Source organism: Trachurus japonicus, chromosome 15, assembly GCF_045865225.1.
Source record: "Trachurus japonicus isolate A0001 chromosome 15, Traja_1.0".
NCBI lineage: Eukaryota > Metazoa > Chordata > Actinopteri > Carangiformes > Carangidae > Trachurus > Trachurus japonicus.
In genome coordinates, this window is record NC_140921.1 from 9,506,142 (window position 1) to 9,524,824 (window position 18,683).

The window sequence follows — 18,683 nt, forward strand, 5'->3', positions numbered from 1 at the left end:
AGAGGTAACATCTGGTTTAGTTTCAATATTATGTAGCAGCTTCGTATGGGGCAGAGTGTGATTGGAGTGTGTTTGTTTGACAGATTACACACTGTGTATGTGTGTGTGTTTGTACTATATACGTGTATAGATGTAAGCACCGAATCAGAGGATTTATATTTTGTACTTGACGTCTACCTGTTTGTGTGTCTGAATACTGTTTGTTGTGTATATTTATGTGTGTTTGTGTGTGTGTGTGTGTGTGTTCCCTGTCTGGACCATTTGCTCCCCACTGTCCGCTGTGCAGCTGACACTCATCTGGCCTAAGACTGTCCCCTACACACACACACACACACACACACACATACAGCTTACTATATATAAACCCAGGTCTCCAGAGTCTCTTTGGTCTCGTCAGCTGCTGACGTTTGATGACACCAACTCGTCTCAGTTTAACATCAGATGAGTCTCATCTGTCTTGTCACAGGGAAAAGTAATGGACGTCTATAATACTCAGACTTCTCCATTTGTCTTTATAAAGTTTTAAATGGGCGTCAGTTCGGCCGCCCATGCAATATTTTCGTCTCGCCGGACTGTGGGAAAACTTCATCTTGTTTGGTTCTGTCTGTGTCTTGGCTCTGCTTCCCGAAAATGAAATTTAAATCTACATTAGCCAGATTGGACATGCATTTCTTTTGTCGTTTGCGAATAAAACCCGAGGATTTATACGTATGTAGCAATACTTCAGTTAGTTTACCTCTCTCTCCCTCTGTCTCTGGTCTGCTCTGCTCGGATGACATCACTCCCTGGCGCTCTCGCCGCGGCCTATCTTAAGTTGTAGCTGTTTTGTATTTTCATCTGCTAGTGGTTTGAGCCAAATGGAGGCAGCCGTGCATTGCATGCCTCAGAAAGCTGGGAACTAATACAACATGTTCGCTCGCTATTCGTCTGGGTCTTTCTCCTCATCGAGCCCCAGCAGTCCTCATTCCGCAGGATTGTTGCAGGGGCTTTCTCCCTCTCTCACACACACTCACACACACACACACATACACATACATACTGCGTGACTGGGTCGAGAGCTGGCAAATTATAAGTTTGTTTGTGATTTTGTGAGCGGGCTTTCTTCCACAGAATGTACAGTTTATGTAGACAGATAATAAAATCTGCACAATTAAAAAAAAAAAAAGCAAATAAAATCAACACAGCTAATGATGGGAACAAAAAAGAGAAAACGATGTGCTGACATTCTCTCTCTCTCTGTCTCTCCCTCTGTGTCTCTCTGTGCAACAGACGTCCTGGAACAGAGATCATGACGACACGGCGTCCACACGCTCCGGAGGAACACCGGGACCGTCCAGCGGTGGACACACATCGCACAGCGGAGACAACAGCAGCGAACAGGGTACGTGACCGAGTTTTTCTTCTTTTGTCTTCTTTCCGTCTGCGTCTTCTTCTTCGTCTTCTCCTTTTTCTTCATCTGCACCAGCTGTCAGAGACAAACGGGCTCAGAGGCGTCGGTGTAAACACAGACTGAGCTGCCGAGCGTGTGACATCACATACGTAGGTCGTATCACTGACATCAAACACACACACGCACACACACACACGAGCACATGATTGAAGACTTCATGGTGCAGTCAGGTGAGGTTTGGCAGGCTCAGTGTGTTTGTGCGTTAGATCACAGCTGCTGCTAGAAAGGTCAGAGGTCACAGTCAGACATGTGGGATCTCCTCTGGACCTGGGACGGACTCTCTGTGGCTTTTTTACTCATGTGCACTAGAACATGGTTTCTGTTTTCCCGCTGCCATCCTGGCTGTTGTTATACTGCAGCTCCATGCTAAAGTCCTGCAGGTAGTTTTACATCTGAGCAGATTTGTGGCTGCGTCTGTGTGTCTGTGCACCTGTTTGCACTTTATCTCACACTGGCCAGGTCAAACGATCTGTTCTCTGTTACTCTGACTTTTCTTTTGCTTCCCGTCTCAGTTTTTTTTTCTCCCACTGACGGTGATTTTCATGTTGTGGACACATGATATTAGATTCTTACAGTTTATGAAAAGAGGTGACAGGTTGAAGATGTTTTTATGACACTGATGATGAGTCACATGTCATATTAAGGAACAACGGCTTTAAATCTTGCACATGTTACTACGGGTTGCCTGTATCATTTACATCAATGTACTTGAATTTATTCTAGAGGCAAATTTTGTGGATAAAAATCAGCATTTTTAAATTTGCAAGAATGCAAAATGTGCACACAATTTGATTATAATTGACTTCATTTTTTATTTAATGATATTGTTTGTAACCTCAAATTTGAATTTAAAGGCTCCCTCTTTGACCACACTGGTGTGTATATGTGTGTCGGTGTTAAAGGGAAGCACACACACACACACAGAGAGAGAATGGGTTGGTGGTGGTGGTGGTGGGGGGGCAGCGGCGGCGGCGTTGCAAACAAACTGTAGGCAAAAAAGCAACTTCATATATTATTGAAGGCGATGTCAAGGCGAGCAGTTTGCAGGGTTGCCAGTGCCAGGAGGCAGAGCCTGGGTGGGAGCAGAGAGCGCCGCCATGCACTTCCACTCCAACGAGCAGCCATTTATATAGTCAACACACACACTCTCTGTGTCTTTGTCTCTCTGTCTGTCTCACACTCGGTCTCATCCTCTCTCTCTCTGTCTTTCACACTCATTCTCTCCCGCTCTCCCTCGCATTCTGTTCGTCTTTCTCCCTCGCTCTCGCCGAGGAGCTGAGGGACTGAGAGGTGAGACATGAGCCGAGATAAAAATAAAAGACAGACGGACAGACAGATGATGTGGAAGAGGAGAACGCACTCATAGGAAACAGTGAAATCACAGTGAAACAGGGGAAGACAAATGAATATTGTGTGTGTGTGGGTCAGTGTGTGTGGTTGTGTGTGTGCACGCTTCTGCCTCTGATGACTAATGGTCTGGGGCAGCCAGGCAAGATCTGATTGGTCGCTCTAATGAGTGTGCTCTGTGCCGAGTTTGGGCTCCTGCTTCTCTGACCTTTGCCCTCTATTGACCAAACTGACACTTCATTTTTCACATCTTTCCAATTATAGGCCCACTCCTTATGTTGACCCGCCTCCTCTCACTCACTCTCTCTCTCTCTCATCATCTCTCTCTCTCTCTTTCCCTCCATCTCCTCATATCTCTCCATTCTCCCTCCGACTCTCCCCGGCCATTGTTGGGGGTTTGTTTGTTGTTGGAGTTCATTAGAGGGTAAAATGTAGGCTATAGTGTGTGTATGTATGTGCACAGTCTGCATGCGCCCCTGTGTTGGTGTGTGTCAGCTTAATGAATGAGGTGCTTTGATTTGTCCAAGTGTTACATTAGAGTTCGGGGCTGGAGAGTCGGGGTGGTGGGGGGCAAACATGATTTGTGCATGTAGGTATGAGGATATCTGCAGCTTCTAAGGAATAATGAAACTTTAGAGTCACTGAATGTTCTGAGCTGAGACATTTAAGTCTTAATTTTCTCAGTTTCATGTGTATTAACACTTTTATCATCTCTTTAAAGTTTCATTTAGTATTTTCCCGAAGCTGCACAAGCACAATGAAGTCATTATAGCAGCATATAAATGCCTGTAGTTTTGGAATAAAGTTTAAATTAATAACAATAGATGGGCATACTGTGACATTCGGGTGTCTACATACTTTTGATGATGCTGTGTGTGTTTTAATTCAAGCTTTTTACACTGGCTTTAAGTCGGGATCCAGCATTAAACAGCTCAGTCAGTGTCTTCCTGCAGCCTGCAGATACCCTGATGTCGACCGGTACAAATGTGTGTGCGTCTGTTTTGTTTATGTGGGTGCACACACACACACACAGACACACATGCACATACACACACAGACACACAGACACACACAGGAACAGAAACATGCACAGTGTAGAGCATCAGGACACAGTGACAACAGTAAATACCGGAGGACATCTTGGACTGGTTTCAGGTTTATATGGGTTAAGCGCTATCACTGCCACGTCATATTGGCTCTGGCAAATTGTGTGTCAGTCACTTGGTAATCCCAGTAAGCTGGTTATTTATCTGTTTGGCACTTTGCTCGCTCCCTCCCCGACAGCTTCACCCCACTGTCTTTTCCTCCCTCACTCACTCTCTCACTCTCTCACTCTCTCTCTTGCTCTTTCATCTTCACATCCTCCCTCTCTTCTCCAGTTTTCCCTTGTCTCCCACCTACTCTCGCGTCTCTCTCTTTCATTTTGCTCTCAGTCGGTTTCTCTCTCCTTGTGTATCCCCGTGCTTTTCTCTCTCTCCTCCCCCTTTTTTCTTCCATGCCTCCCACTCGCTCTTAAACACTACCTTTGTTTATCCTTCTTCTTTCCCTTTCTCTCACCTCTCTTTGTTCCTTTCGCACTCTTGTTCTTCTCCATCTCTTCCATTTGCACATCTTTTCCCTCTTTGTGCTTTTTTTCATCTTATCACCTTTTTAACTCATTCCCTCTCACTCATTTTTCCTCTTCCCTTTCACCCTCCATCCTTCGCCTTTTCGCTTTCACTCATCCTCCTGCTCTCCTTCTCTCTTACCTCTTTCCTTATTTCCTTTTCTCTGTTTCTGTTATTGTGATCTTTCCCTCTCTCCTCTACCTTTAACAGATTGCTTTCTCCCTGACCTTTCCCTCTGTCTCTCTCTTACACTTTCTTCATTTTCCTCCCCTCTGCCCGTAGAGCTGCACAGCTAATAGCCGTCTCTCTCCTCTGTTTTTTCCTTTCATCCATCCTTCAATCCAGCCTCACACTTTCTACACCTCCTCCTGCACTCAGTCTCTCTCTGATTCCTCCTGGTTTGTGTCTCTGTCGCCTCCTTCTCCTCCTCCTCCTCCTCCATCCTGCCCCTCCAGCAGAGCGAAACAGCTCCGAGGAAGGATGCTGGACGGTCGAGGGCCTTTAACTAGTGAACTCCAGCCTCCTCTCTCTCTCCCAGGCTTTATTCTGAGGCTATTCCTGAGAGAAACACATGCTCTGCTCTGCCCCCTTCTCTCAACGGTTCACTGCCCACTGGTATAAAAATCCCCATATCTACCCCGGAAATGTAGCACTCGCGCTCTCTAATGCAGGAGCTGCAGGAATCATGAGGAGGTCTCCGCATTACGTAAGATCAGAGGTCTGTGCGTGCACGTCGTGGAGCTGTGTGTGCAGGGGAGGAGATGCTCCTTCCAGAGCGTAATGTGATAATGAATGATAAGTCTTGGACTCTCTTACTCATCAGCAGATGTTTTGCAGTGCTTCGTGCCTCTGTGATAATGTGTGCAGTTAAAAAAAATGACTTTTCTTTAACTTCTGCATGTGTTGACAATGCTCACATGCCGAGCTCCTCGGTATTTTGTTTATGCTTTGACCACAATGGCGATGGTATTTTTTAGCACTAAATTCCATTGGCAGTTGAAAAAAATGGAGGGAGGATCACATTTGCTTCACACATGTCATTAAAATCAGTCCTGGGTGTCTCCTCTCTCCCTAAAGAGCAGACAAAGAAGAAAGCCTCTTATTTTTCTCCTCCCTTTCTCTGGGAGATCTTTGTAAACATCCAGCAAGCTCCGACACGGAGAGTCGGAGAGTGGCCCTGTAGTTAATTAGTCCCACTCTATTAGCCCAGCTGTTTGTTAGCTAGTTCCTACCAACAGGCCTCTTTGTTTAATACCCAGAAGCCCTCTGGAGAAGCCTCATTGTAGCTTTTGTGCCTTGGATCATGCCTTTCTGTGAAGAGTAATGCTCGAAGGGCAGAGGAAAAGCTAACAGATCATATATGCATGCGATGGAAGGAGGGGGGGTCCCTCACGGACATGAGCGGGCCTTCTCTTTTTCTCGCAGTATAAAGTACTCCTCTTTGCCTGTGTGAATTTGTAAGGACACCCCTCGGCTTCTCCGAGGGCCTGGCGTGCGAGGGAAACAGAATAACATTCAGGCACCGAGTCGGGCAGCTGCGGCGGTGTGGATGCGAGCGGGAGCAGACGAGCCGGAGCAGAGGGTTTGCTCTGTTTTTGAAAGCTACAGGGTTTCCCTCTCCGCTTGTCAGAAACATCCAGGGAGCGAGGCGATGACTGGCGATATTAGATATGTATCACCAATTACCCAGACCGTTTGTAAAGAGTACAGTGTGCTGCGCCAAGGCAAATAGCTCCCTGTAAGGCGATGTGTTAGTGTCTGCATACATTTCTGCTGTCTGAGTACTGGCCTGAGATTTCTGGGTTGTTGGTCTGATATCGAGCTCTGAGGGTTTTCTTTTCTTTGCCTGGTGTAATTGGAGGAATGTTGGACACCAAATTTATGCTGATATTTGCCATTCGACAGACCTAAACTGTTTTTGTGTGTGTGTCCTTTAGTCTAACATGTAGTTCATTTCTCTTGCACACAAGGTCCTGTTATCCTGTCATCCTCCAGCTAATTGTTCCAATCTGCTCTGCTATGAAATTCCTGCATTAATTACTGTACCTGATGATTAGAGGGAATTTAACTTTGATGTATGAATGAATAGATCCCTGTAAACTATGGAAAACACGGGGCGGTGCGTGGCGCAGTGGGTAGAGCGGCCGTCCCATGTAGAGGCTACAGTCCTCACCGCAGGCGTCCCCGGTTCGAATCCCGCGTCGGGCAGACCTTTCCTGCGTGTCATTCCCCCTCTCTCTGCCTCCCCATTTCCTGTCTATCTCTACTGTCATCACTATCAAATAAAGGCAAAAAGCCGAAAAATATATACTTAAAAAAAAAAAAACTATGGAAAACACAAATGAAAAGACAGGTGGAGCAGGAAACAGGTTGCTAGGGCGGCGGTTGTTAGCTGGGATCACCACGGTGGAAGATGTGGCACTTGATCTGATATGTGTTTGAATCACGTGCTGATCTATATTCAATCTGAATCACTGTGTATATATATATATAACCTCCACTGGCTTTGACTCCCCATCGATCAAGCGGGAATATTCTTGATGTTGTCATCCTCTCATCCATCTATCCATCCATCCATCCATCCATCCATCCAGAGTGCGACCTCTGTACCCTCCAACAAGGTCAGGCCACAGAGGAGCTGTTGCTTTCCGTCGTCTCATTGGCCGGTCTCCAGGGCCGGGGCGGGCAAACGGGGACACGGACAGGGGTGCCAGGCAATCAGCGGCTAGAGCCAGCTCGTCCAATCACTCGGCTTCACGTGGCCCCCTCAAAGTCACCGATTAATTGGTCCGATTGTCCAGTAGACTGGAAGAGAGAACTGAGTGTATCCCGTATCCCCCCACCCTCCCTGACTTTGCTTTTTCCTCTCTCCCAGTGGCCGCTGCTCCTGAAAATGTTCTGTTTGAAACAAGGAGTTAAAGAGAGAATAAGAAGTAAAGTGCTGCAAAGAGAATTGTGTGTTTGTTTCATCGGCATACACGGACACTTGCACACTAAGAAAGTGCAGTGGCGTGATGTTAAATTGAACATTATCAGCTAGTTATTGATCAGAAAGTAACAAGAAATGAGTCAATAAGATGTTTTTAAGAAATATGCAACATTAAATATGCATAAACCTGCAAATATTAATACAGTACCTGAGGGAAGCAGCACGTCGTATCGTGTGTGTTTGTGTTGTCTAGACGTTGTCTAGACGTTATCAAGGAAGATCCTCAGTCCAGTAATTGTCTTACTGGTGTCCAGCTTTCCCGGTAATCTGTTTAAATGTGAGGCTCTGTGGGTAGATAAAAGGTATGTGGCTCCCTTGATTAGTCTAGCAGTCTGTATTACTGGAGGTGTGTGTGCACGTCTGAGTGTGTGTATGTGTGTGTCAGCAGCACAGTAGCTGGCAGACACACAAACATGAAGTCTCTCTTTGATTTCCTCAGAGCCTGAACATGGGAAAGAGAGAGAGAGAGGGAGAGAAAAAAGATGTCAGTGAAAGAAAAAGACAGAAAGAAAACAGCGAAATGAGAGTGTAAGATAAGGAGGGGAGAGAATCTGAGGGTGAATGCTGTGAAAGCATTTTGATGCTGACTGGAGCACCGTGTGTGAGAGAAAGTCTTATAGTGAGAGATAGTGAGGCTGAGCAGTTATCCCTGATGAGCGTGTTAAGTGCTGCTGAGTGTTGTTCAGGAGTCTATTGAGACGACTTCACCGCTGCTATATCTTCTCCATCCACCACCATGAGTCCAGAGGTGGAGGAGCTGTGGCCAGGACACCTGAAGCTCACTCAATTTCAATTTAAATAGCTTTATTGGCATGACAAGGCAGTGCTTATATTGCTAAAGCATATAGCAATAAAATAATATTAATCAAAATGAACAGATGAATAAGTGACAGTCAATGGCAAACTGAAGTCTGAAGCTCACTCTGTGTGTCAAGAGTGTATGTATGTGTGTGTAAGCATGTGTAAGCTGCACGCACACATATACACTTTCTTTCCTGTTCATATGCTGTTTATGAAAATCAATATCAGAGAGGCATAAAAAGGTAAATGTGTCTCAAAACACCTTGAGAAAACATCCCTCAGCAACTCGCTGCTGCCGGTAGCAGTGTTTATTGAGCCTCAGCTGGATTTACTGCATCTCAAACATTATTATCTGTGGTTACCTGGGAAAAGAGATGTTTGGCTTCTCTGTGTCCAATCACGACCTTCCTCTTCTCAGATTCACTGAGATCTTTTTACGACCCGGGTTTTATCACGGCAGCAGCACGACGCCGACAACGCCGCTGCTGCTGCTGCCGTGTCAGCCTACATGTAGTGACTCGCCGGGGGCAGAAAAAAATGATGGCCCTTCGATGGCATTTTATTGCCTCACGGGCAATAAGTAAACTATAGGAGTGGCCTGAGTTTGCCCCTCTTGAAAAAAGAGGAAATTGTATCAGGTTCCCACAGCGAGGGGCCAGTTTGCTTTTAGGATTAGGGCCGGTGTCACCGGGCGGCTGGGGTCGCGTGGAAGAAAGAGTCAGAAATACAAGTAAACAAAGTGACTTCCTGCACCTCCTCCTCCTCCTCCTCCTCCCTCTCCTCTCCTCTCCTCTCCTCCCTCCCCTCCCCTCTCCTCTCCTCCTCCTCCTCCTCTCCTCTCCTCTCCTCTCCTCTCCTCTCCTCTCCTCTCCTCTCCTCTCCTCTCCTCTCCTCTCATGTGAAACCTACATTTTTATTGTCCTGGGTGATCGTCTCATCTCATAAAACTGTTTGATAAGGTGTCAGAGCCTATTTGACTGTTTGGCTTTGGGATTTACAGTATCTGTTGCGTGTTTACATAAGATCATCATGTGAGCCTCATATTTGTCTTCTATATCGTCTGTATTTTCCCATCAGCCCTCTGCTGTCACTATGCCCTTGGTTTTGCCTCTCTCTAATGATATGCAGAAGAATGTCATGCACATTTTGAAGGTGAATAAAATGTTTCCCCCTCTTCCTCTCTGTTACTTTAAATCTCCCCTGCACTCATCCCGTCTGCCTCTCTCTTGTCTGTTGGTTACATGTGGGCATGTTTGCATGACCAAAGAAATGCAAAGTCGAGCCCAGACCATTACAATATGCCTTGTGTGCACAATTTACATGAAATACATATTCATTCATGACATGTGTGCACACGGAGCAGCTTCTCTCCCTTCTCTCCTTTTCCCTCTCGCCTCATCTCTTGTGCCTTTTTCTCGGTCTTTGTTGCTCAGGACGTGTTTTTCTCTCTCAAAGTTTTCACATGAAAACTGTGCGTCTCTTCTTTGTTTCTGTATGTTTTGCCATTTGTCATCCTTATTTTACCCATAAAGGCACTTTGGATCGCACCATGTAGCTTTGGTGCCGCTCCAAGAACGAGCACAACAGCCGTTCATTTCAAAATAAAAATAAAAAATAAAAAAGAGAGAGGTTCTACTTCATTTGCTCCAGCGAGGGAGTTCATGCGGGAGGGAAATGTATCTTTAGCTCCCATGTTGTAATTGTGGCACGCTAATGATGTAGACACATTCTCACTGTCTGTTTACAGGAAACGCTCTTCTTTAATTTGCGACTGGCGTGAATGCCAAATGCCTATATCTAATTACTGGTGTTTGCTAAAAGATACTATTTACACACACTTTTTTCTTTTTTTTTGCTTCGTAGAGGTCTCTTGTGTGTCGGGGGTAGAGAGATTATGACGAGAAAAAGTTCGACATGAAAGCCTGGTTGAGATTAGTTTTCTCAATTTTATTACTGTCCGTGAGCAGGAAATAAAAATTAGGATAAAAGCATTTATTGTCCGCCAATGATTTGTCCATTTAAACCTGAAGATATTTTCATTCAGCGCATCAACATTTGAGATCTTGTTTGAAAAGTGTCATCCGAGGACTCCATTCAGGTTTATTTTGGTATGAAGGACCATAATTTGCGCCATTCTTGTGTAATCGTGTCCTAAAAGAAGATGCCACTTTTGTCAAATTACTGGATATCTCCTTTTGGAACAGAACGCTGCAGCTCTGATTTGCAAATGTAAACAAGTTGAGATGTGGTAATGCACTTGTCATGCAAATGAATAGGATGTAAGGTTGAAGGATAGTCATTCACTTGTGAAATCATTTGTGTATGTGTGTGTGTGCGTGCACGCGTTTGTGGGCATGCGCGTGCTCGTGTGTGTGTGTGTGTGTATAGGGTGTTGGGTCCTCGTCATAGTGTACTGTAGATGGAAATAGAAATGTGACAAATTCCAAATTTGTGACCAGTTTGCGCCCTTTATTTTGTCTGTTTTCAATTCAGCTCCAAATTGCCTGGAACGTACACACACTCACGCACACACACACTCACACTCACAGACACACACACTCACAGAGTCTCTCACAGACAGAAAATGCCCCGGTTTCTTAATCGTGGCCAGTACAGGTTCATAGGGAATCTGACAGTGAAATCACAGCGACTCATCACTGATGTGTCACAACGCATTACATCTGGACGATAAAACCACCCCAAACTCTCTCACTTCTTTCTATCTTTCCATCTCTCTGCTGTCTGTGTCTCCATCCTCCCCCCTTTTTTCCCTCCCTCCTCCTCCTCCTCCTCCCCTGAAGAGAAGCTGAGCTCAGGACCCAGGAAGCCTCTGATCAGATAGATGTCAACTTTTGAGGGAAAACCCTGATAGCAGGCTGGAGACCATCACCTCTGCTAATGGACGGTTAAAGACCAGATGAGCCTTTTTATTAGTCTTTTCCTTCGTATTTTATCTTGGCAAAAGCTACAATTAGAGTTTTTCCAGAGTATTAATTTTAGATGGGCACGATAGAGGCGAACTGTAGTTGTGTGGTGGGAGACTGAGTGAGAGGAAGGAGAGGGAGAGCAGGAACGGAGGAGGGAGGGGGAGAGAGAGAGAGAGAGAGCAAAGAGACAGGGTATTAGCACTTTGTTCAGTAGGGAAGCATTGTTTGGCCCCTTGGCACACACAAGAACACACACAAATAAGCAACTCTCGCACACACACACACACACACACACACACACATGCACAGAGCAACAACGTTTATTTAAGCTTTTGATAAAGAGATTAGCCCCATCATCCTACGCTCTTAAGCTAGCCAAGGGGGTCCATGTTCAGGAAATCCTGGCTTTCCTGACACATGGGCTTATAGGGAAACCTGGCTCAAGCAACACTTATGTGATATTAATACAATTCCTAATGGTCAGATTAACAAGGTTAGGCCTGGACATGGAGGCGAGGTTTGGTCAGATTTGTGTCTTTCTGTGGAGACAGAGAGCGAGACAGAGACAGAGAGCGAGAGAGACGGCCAGAAAGTTACTGAAAGAGTGAAAAGGTTGGAAGCAGAATGAGGTAGAGGAGGCGGAGTAGCTGTGCCAGCTGGGCTGCCTCTTTTTTTTTTTTTTTTTTTCTTTATTATTAGCCCTATCACAGTGGTTGGAGTCCAGCTTAAAGCTACAAACAGCGAAGTGCTAATTTTAGCCTCCAAAGAGGATAAGGATAAATAGCTTGCTGCCAGTTTGCCATATGGTCCCCCGCCGATTATATTGTGTCAGGAATATTTTCACCCCACCCCCACCCCGGCCCCAACACAACAAACATACACATATACACATTTACACACCAACACAGCCTCATATCTGTTGTTTCACCCGCTAATGATGCTTTATATATTAACGTGTAGATGCGACTGTCGAGATAATTTCCAAATGTTTTTACAATTATTAGACAGATGAACGGCGGGTTTTCACACCTGAGGGGGTGTTTGTTTCGCCATCACTGTAACGTGACGTCCCACAGTTTGTTTTTATTGATGCAGTTTATCTGTGTAATAATAGACGTCAGATTAGATGGAAACTGTAATTTTCAGGCAGGATATTGTCGTCTCAGAGGTGGCGGCTTCAACCTGCAGTCGGTTTTTTTCTCTCTCTCTCCTTTTTTTTATCCAGTAGCTTCCAGCTGCAAGGTAACATTTGGCCTCTTCTGTAATCTCCTGCAACTTGGGTTATATTCTCATTTGAAAATATAAGCCCTGTAGAAGAATAAGAATGAGTCTCTCTCTGCATCTCTCTCCATCAACACACATGCATATGTTCACATGTAAATGCAACACACACTCACACTCACACAGCAACTCTCCATTATTCTCTCACTCTCTCTCACTCTCTCTCCCTCAAATTGAAATAATTCAATTTATGGACACAGTTCCAGACCTCCCTGGCTAAGACCATTATGCATGGAGTCCCCCCCTCTCTCTCTCTCCCTCCCTCCCCTTCTCTAACAAAAGAACGGGAGAATTTACCAGCCGGCTCTCCAAACGACACCCACACAAAGCCAATTTCATGCCGGGAAAACACCAGCAGAAGCGCCAGCTCTGGTCAAAACCTGCATCCCTGTGGATTTTCTTTATCACTAAATATGGGTCGATGCTACTTTAATTTTCTGTTAGGGCTTATTTCATAACCCCGATATGACACATGCAACTCCTTTTGCTTCTAACATTCAAACCAGGCGCTGCTTCACAGGTGTTCACTCATTTAAAAGTGACAGAGAGGAACAGCATCAGTCAGACCTCCTCCTGGATTGGTCACACACTTGATCCCTGCAGCACATTTTTACAACCATTTATGTTGCTGCGGTGATGCTGGGCAGCTACTCGCTCAAATGTGTTGTTTCAATTTACGTCAGTTAAAAAGCATTAAGATGTGAAATACCAAAGGCTGAGCTGTGGTGTGTTGTGAGTGCAGGTAACCTGGGCTGCAGGATGTCGGAGGTAAAGTATGTCAACAGGGCCGAAGCTTGACCCAGGGCTGACCCAGACCAAACATGCTGCCCCCTGAGGCCCCCTCCCCTCGGCCCTTTTGACATGGATACCTGCTATAGGGATTTAACGGAGAGATAAACACCTCAGCAAGCTTTTCTAAAAGTTTAGAGGGAGAGGGGAGAGAAAGAGAGCGGAGAGAGGTCTTAGATAACAAATACCTGCAGGTAAACACAAAAGCAGCAGGGTGGGCTGGAGGGCAGCATGGGCGTTTACTTTAGTGTGTTTGCAGAGAACAACACAAAGCCATGCCACTTGCGGTACACACACTTGTGAACGCACACATTTGGATGTAACCCGATCATCCCCTCTCGCTCCGAGCCAGTGAAACTCAAAGAGATGAGCAGGGACTGGGGGCTGAGATTCTCACTAGTGATAACCTTTAGACTAAAGGCCTGAGTGGCAGTGTTAAACACACACACACACACAAACACACATACTCTGCATACAGATATATATAAATTGTACACACTAGCCCCCATGGGCAGCCCTCTTTGTTCCACCGAGGTTCTCTTAAGCGGCAGAGAGGTCATACTCTTACAGGAAGTCACCCCCACCGAGGGCTGCTCTTTTCAGGAAGTGACTTGGTGGGACTGTGTGGCGAGAGCGCCCGTGTCCACGGGGGGCATATCACTCCGGACCACATGGGCTACATGCTCCACAGGAAGTAGGACCGCTGTAAACCCCACTCACTTCCTCTTCCTCTGTCCCGAAAGTCTTATCAGGTCTGCGTATGTGGATGGTGATAGGACTACAAATCCCCCGCATCCCCGCAAACAGCACATCCTGTGCCGATCAAAGACACGCTGACAAGGATGGGGGACACGGAGACGAAGGGACGACCTGTAATATTCATTTAATACCTATGAGATTGTGAAGCTGAGGAGCTCCTGTCAGAGTAGGAGTCCTTGTGAGGGCTTCCTATGATAAAAATGACAAACGCTCAATCATCACAACAGTGCAACAGCGCCTTTTGTCTGCTTTACTCATGTGTTTACTCATTAAAAATCAGCCAAAACCCCAAAATGTAAATGCAACAACTCCGCAACCAAATGTATTTAAATGGAGTAGGTTGTTGCTCAGATAATGACTTATCCTGTTTTTCTAACCACCTCCTCAGTAACCTGATCTTGTGGGTGCAGACCATATTATACTCCCTCTCTAATACTAAAACCGTCTGTTATTCCCCCCAAAAAAAGGGAAAAAAAAAAAAACTCACTGGAAGCTAATGCGCTATTATTAGCTTGTGCCACCGCAGGGTTAGCGTGCCTGCATTATCTAACTACATACTGCAGTTTGGCTGGCGCTGATAGGTTAGCATGAGTGGGAAAATCCTTGTGCATTATAAGTGTTTATCAGAGGCTGCGCCATTCAGATAGTTACCATGTGGAAAAATGCACACACACAGACCAGAGCTGTACACGTTGGCTCTGAGAAATAAGCTCTGGGGGGGCAGGGGGGGACTTAAGCCCGGTTAATAGATCTCTACACCCCAAACATGAGGAGATGATTACAGACAGAACAGACTCGACTGTCGGTGCTGAGATGATACAGTTCCACTTAATTTGAGTTAATTAAACTGGTGGTTTTGATAGGCTGGTACAAGTCAAAGAAGTTAGTGCTGCAAGATATAATTTCACTAAATGTAGCTCATTGTAAAAAGATGCATAGATCACATGAAAGGATTTCTTTTCAGTAAATTGATGTTGGCTAAAAAAATGATACTCTTTATTCAGTAGTTTAGTACAGATCCTGAAAGTTAAGAGAATGTCTAAGACGTTTACAGAGAGTTCAAGTTGACTAAAAAGGCTGTTCTTTGGGTTTATTACAGGGCTCACGTGTGTATGTTTAGTTTTCCCTACACGTTGACTGAAGGTGAGTCCACAGCAGAAATTAAAACAGGATGTTTTTGCTTTAGTTCAGCCGAGGGTTCCTTCTTTTTGTCGCACGTCGACACTGAAGGACTTTGGAACGCCCTTCAGCACATCAGCTGACTTTTGGAAAGGACCGCCGTGCCATTGTGCTGTTAAGTGCTCTTAGCTTTTGTTATAGTCCTTGTCCTCTCTGCCATCCACCCCCCCTACAACCCTCCCACCTCCCCTCTTCTTCCATAGTGCATTTGCCCCTCTCTCTCTCTCTCTGTGCATTTGTTGTGTGTTGAGTTTGAGGCTCAGAGAGTCGAAGGTGTCAAAAGCCATCGGAGAAGAAGCAAAGCAGTTGAGAGATTGCGAGTTAAGAGTGAGAAAGCAGCAGAAGAGGCACAATTTCAGGGATCTTGTCATAATTTTAGGAACCATTTTGTGTGTATGTGTGTGTTTGTGTGTGTGTGTGTGTGTGTGTGTGTCTCTGTGTGTGTGTCAGTGTGTGAGTGTGAGGACTCCCCTTCACTGAGGCGAAGAATCTGTGGGCCCCCCTCACAAGTGCTCCCATTTGAACCGAGCCTGGCCTTCCATCTTCAGGTTAGAAAAAAAAGAAAAAAACGGCAACACAAAGGGAAGAGGGGGAAAAATCAATAGTTACACAGCAAAAGTGCTCAACATGAAAGGGTGAATTCATCGCCCTACACTTTCATTTTAGCTTGTACCGTCTGCCTCTTTCTCTCTTATTCTTTCTCTCTGGACTGATCTGGAAGTGGGAATAAAAGGCAGTCGCTCTGTGTGTGTGTGTGTGTTTGTGTGCGTGGAGGCATACTGCAGTTTAATGTCGTGTCGGTGCCCTGCGCTTGAGGCAGTTTCCAGCGTGTCAGGCAGCCTGTGGTGATGACCCTTTACGGGGGGAAAATGGCACAGAGAGAGCAGTCACATTTACACTGACATTTTTGCCATCACCTATAGCTATGTCAACAGGCCTGATCCCCCCCCCCCCCATCTCCCCACACCCCCCCATCCCATCCCGCCCCCTCACAGACAACAGTGGACGGGCCTCAGCAACAACACACACAGAGGCACAGAAACACTTTCACACAGAGAAATGACCATTAACACGGCTCTAATATTCAATATTTTACTTAAAGGTTAAAACATTCGCACCACAAATTTGTCATAAAACAGAAAAAAAACGCTCAGTGCGGTCTCGTCTCTGCTGCGTGTCGCTCATTCAAAACGACAAGATACTTGTTACACAACCTCACTAAGCAAAAGTCGCTGTTGTCGTTGCATGTTTTGGTATTTTGCTCGCTGACAAACTGATTTGATCTCAGCTCTAAGATTGGCAGATCAATACATCCGTCTCCTTGTACACACATGTTAACATGAAACGAAAGTATGCACACATGTCCACTTACATTCACCCTACAATAGCCTGACAAATCTGACAGATCAGAGGATTTGACAAGCACTTTTAATTAACTCACAAATACGATAGCTGGCCTGTTTGGTATTTTTGTTGTTGTTGTTGCTGTTGTTGTTGTCGCTAAACACATTCTCCGTGCGACTGGCTTCCTGATCTTCTCCTCATCTGATCACCACAAATGAAATAATTGCTCCAAACTTGGCTCGGATTCTCACAACAAGAAGTCTCCAGTGTGCTTTAATTACAAATAACCCTTGTAAATGACTCACTAGTTACTGTCATTATTGAATCTGTCAGCGCTGATCCACACAACTGTCATCATTCAAAGTAACCCGCTTTGTTATTGCAAAGCACTCGTTATTTACTGTAATTACTTCAATGGAATTGTCTTTGATTACAGGAAGCAATTACTTAGCTCTCCCCTGATTGTTTACCTGGCAACCCCCCTCCTCCCCCCCCACCTTTTTTTTTTCTTCTTTTGTAGTAATGGCAACTTTCTGTGACTACCTAATCTATTTATTCATTAAGTTGTTGCCGGTGTTGTGATTAATCTACGCTTTCACAGTGATGCGATTCCAAAACGCATTGGCTGAAGTTTTAAAGCAAAGATCTGAAAATAGTGGGGTGTCTCTCTGGCACAGGCAGGAAGGGAAGTCTAGACTGGCCATATTGTTTTGTCGACAGCGCATGTCATTATCCGGCAGAACAGTGGAGGGGATTTCTCTGTGTCTCTCCTCCTCCTCCTCCTCCTCCTCCTCGGGAATAAAAAAGGAGGCGAAACAGCATTGGTCACAGAGAGTGTTTTGTATTGAAGCGAGTGAGTGTGTGTGTTGCTTTGGAAATACTTTGCTAGTCATTATTGGAAAGCTGCCTCGTGGAAGATCCGAGGAAGTGGGTGCTGCATGTGCAATGTGAGTGTGTTCAAGTGTGTTTTCGGTGCAGTAAAGGAAGGCAGAGGGGACGCTTTTGAAAATGTGCCCCTACTTGGGAATTGCGTTGCAAGGAATTCCTGCATGTTCAGAATATTTGGAGATGGGAGGGGCCTCCATGCAGAGCCATGCAAAGGGAACCCCCCACTGCCTACAACCCCTCTATACACCCCACCACCACCTCCCTCCTCGGGTCTAGAGCTTATGAATGGCCTGAATACAATAAACGCCACTTTTTTTTTCTTCCCTCCTTCCCTCCCTCCCTCTTGCGAGCCCTTCTTTACCCCTCTCAGGATTTCTGGGAATGCAATGCATGTGTATGTGTATGTGTGTATGTGTGTGTGTGTGTGTGTGTGTGAGCGCAAGAGAGAAAAGTAGTGAGAAGGAGAGCACTTTAGTGAGTACACCTCAGCACGTGTGTGTGTGTGTGTGTGTTTTGTGTATCATGTTTTGAGTGTGTCTATGTGCATGAATTTCTCGCCTGCCAATATGAGATGTGTGTATCCCATGTGGAACAGGATAGCAGGCCCCTGAGGCCTGCGTCTTGCCTGGCCAGCCAACCCAGGGTCATGTGAGCTTTCTGGGGTGTGAAACTCTAGGAGTGGCCCATGAGGGATCAGCTGCAGGTCACTCGCACTCATAGTGAAAGACACGCTCTCTCTCCCCTTACTCTCTCTCTCACAACAAATAGCCCTTGGACTAAATGCACTGTCGTAAACTCAAAAGACCTGTCCCCACCTCTTCTCCCTCTCCAGTCCATCCACGGCCTATAAAACCTCGCAAAAACATCTCACAGTAACCTCCAAAAAGCGTTTAGCCATATGTGAATGATTCCTCACACTCGCCCAGATTCCCACTCATGACATCTGGCACAAAGCTAATATTCACAACCTCTGCTCCTCAAACTCAGCGGCGCTTCGAAGAAGAAAAAGCAATTATTAGAAAGCTAAATGTCATAAATCTCTCGCGCCGCACTCGAAGCAAACGTGTCTGACAAGATCACTGTTTGCAGATGGATGCGTGGCTGTTAATTTGCCAGGCAGCAGAAAAATGGCTGACACCTTGGAATGGCACATGTGCCCTCTCAGAGGGGGCAGGTAGTAGCAACGCTGAGATATGGTTCATAATCAGATCATGAGAGATTAGCCTAGATACTGCTTGATAATGTCAGGGGATGCCTTGAGACAGAGAGATGTAGAGAAGTGATAAAGACATGAAGAGAAGAAGCGTTATTAGTACTCAGTA

The 18,683-nt window shown here is 45.7% G+C and overlaps 1 protein-coding gene across 1 annotated transcript in view; it reads left to right on the forward strand.

The window, feature by feature from the left end:
* meis1b (Meis homeobox 1 b) overlaps window positions 1–18,683 on the forward strand; it is an 82,812-nt gene that overhangs the window by 15,060 nt on the left and 49,069 nt on the right. The window contains exon 7 of the mRNA XM_085799455.1: window positions 1,270–1,381. Within this exon, the coding sequence (XP_085655581.1) occupies window positions 1,270–1,381 (112 nt within the window). The remainder of the gene's footprint in view (window positions 1–1,269; window positions 1,382–18,683) is intronic.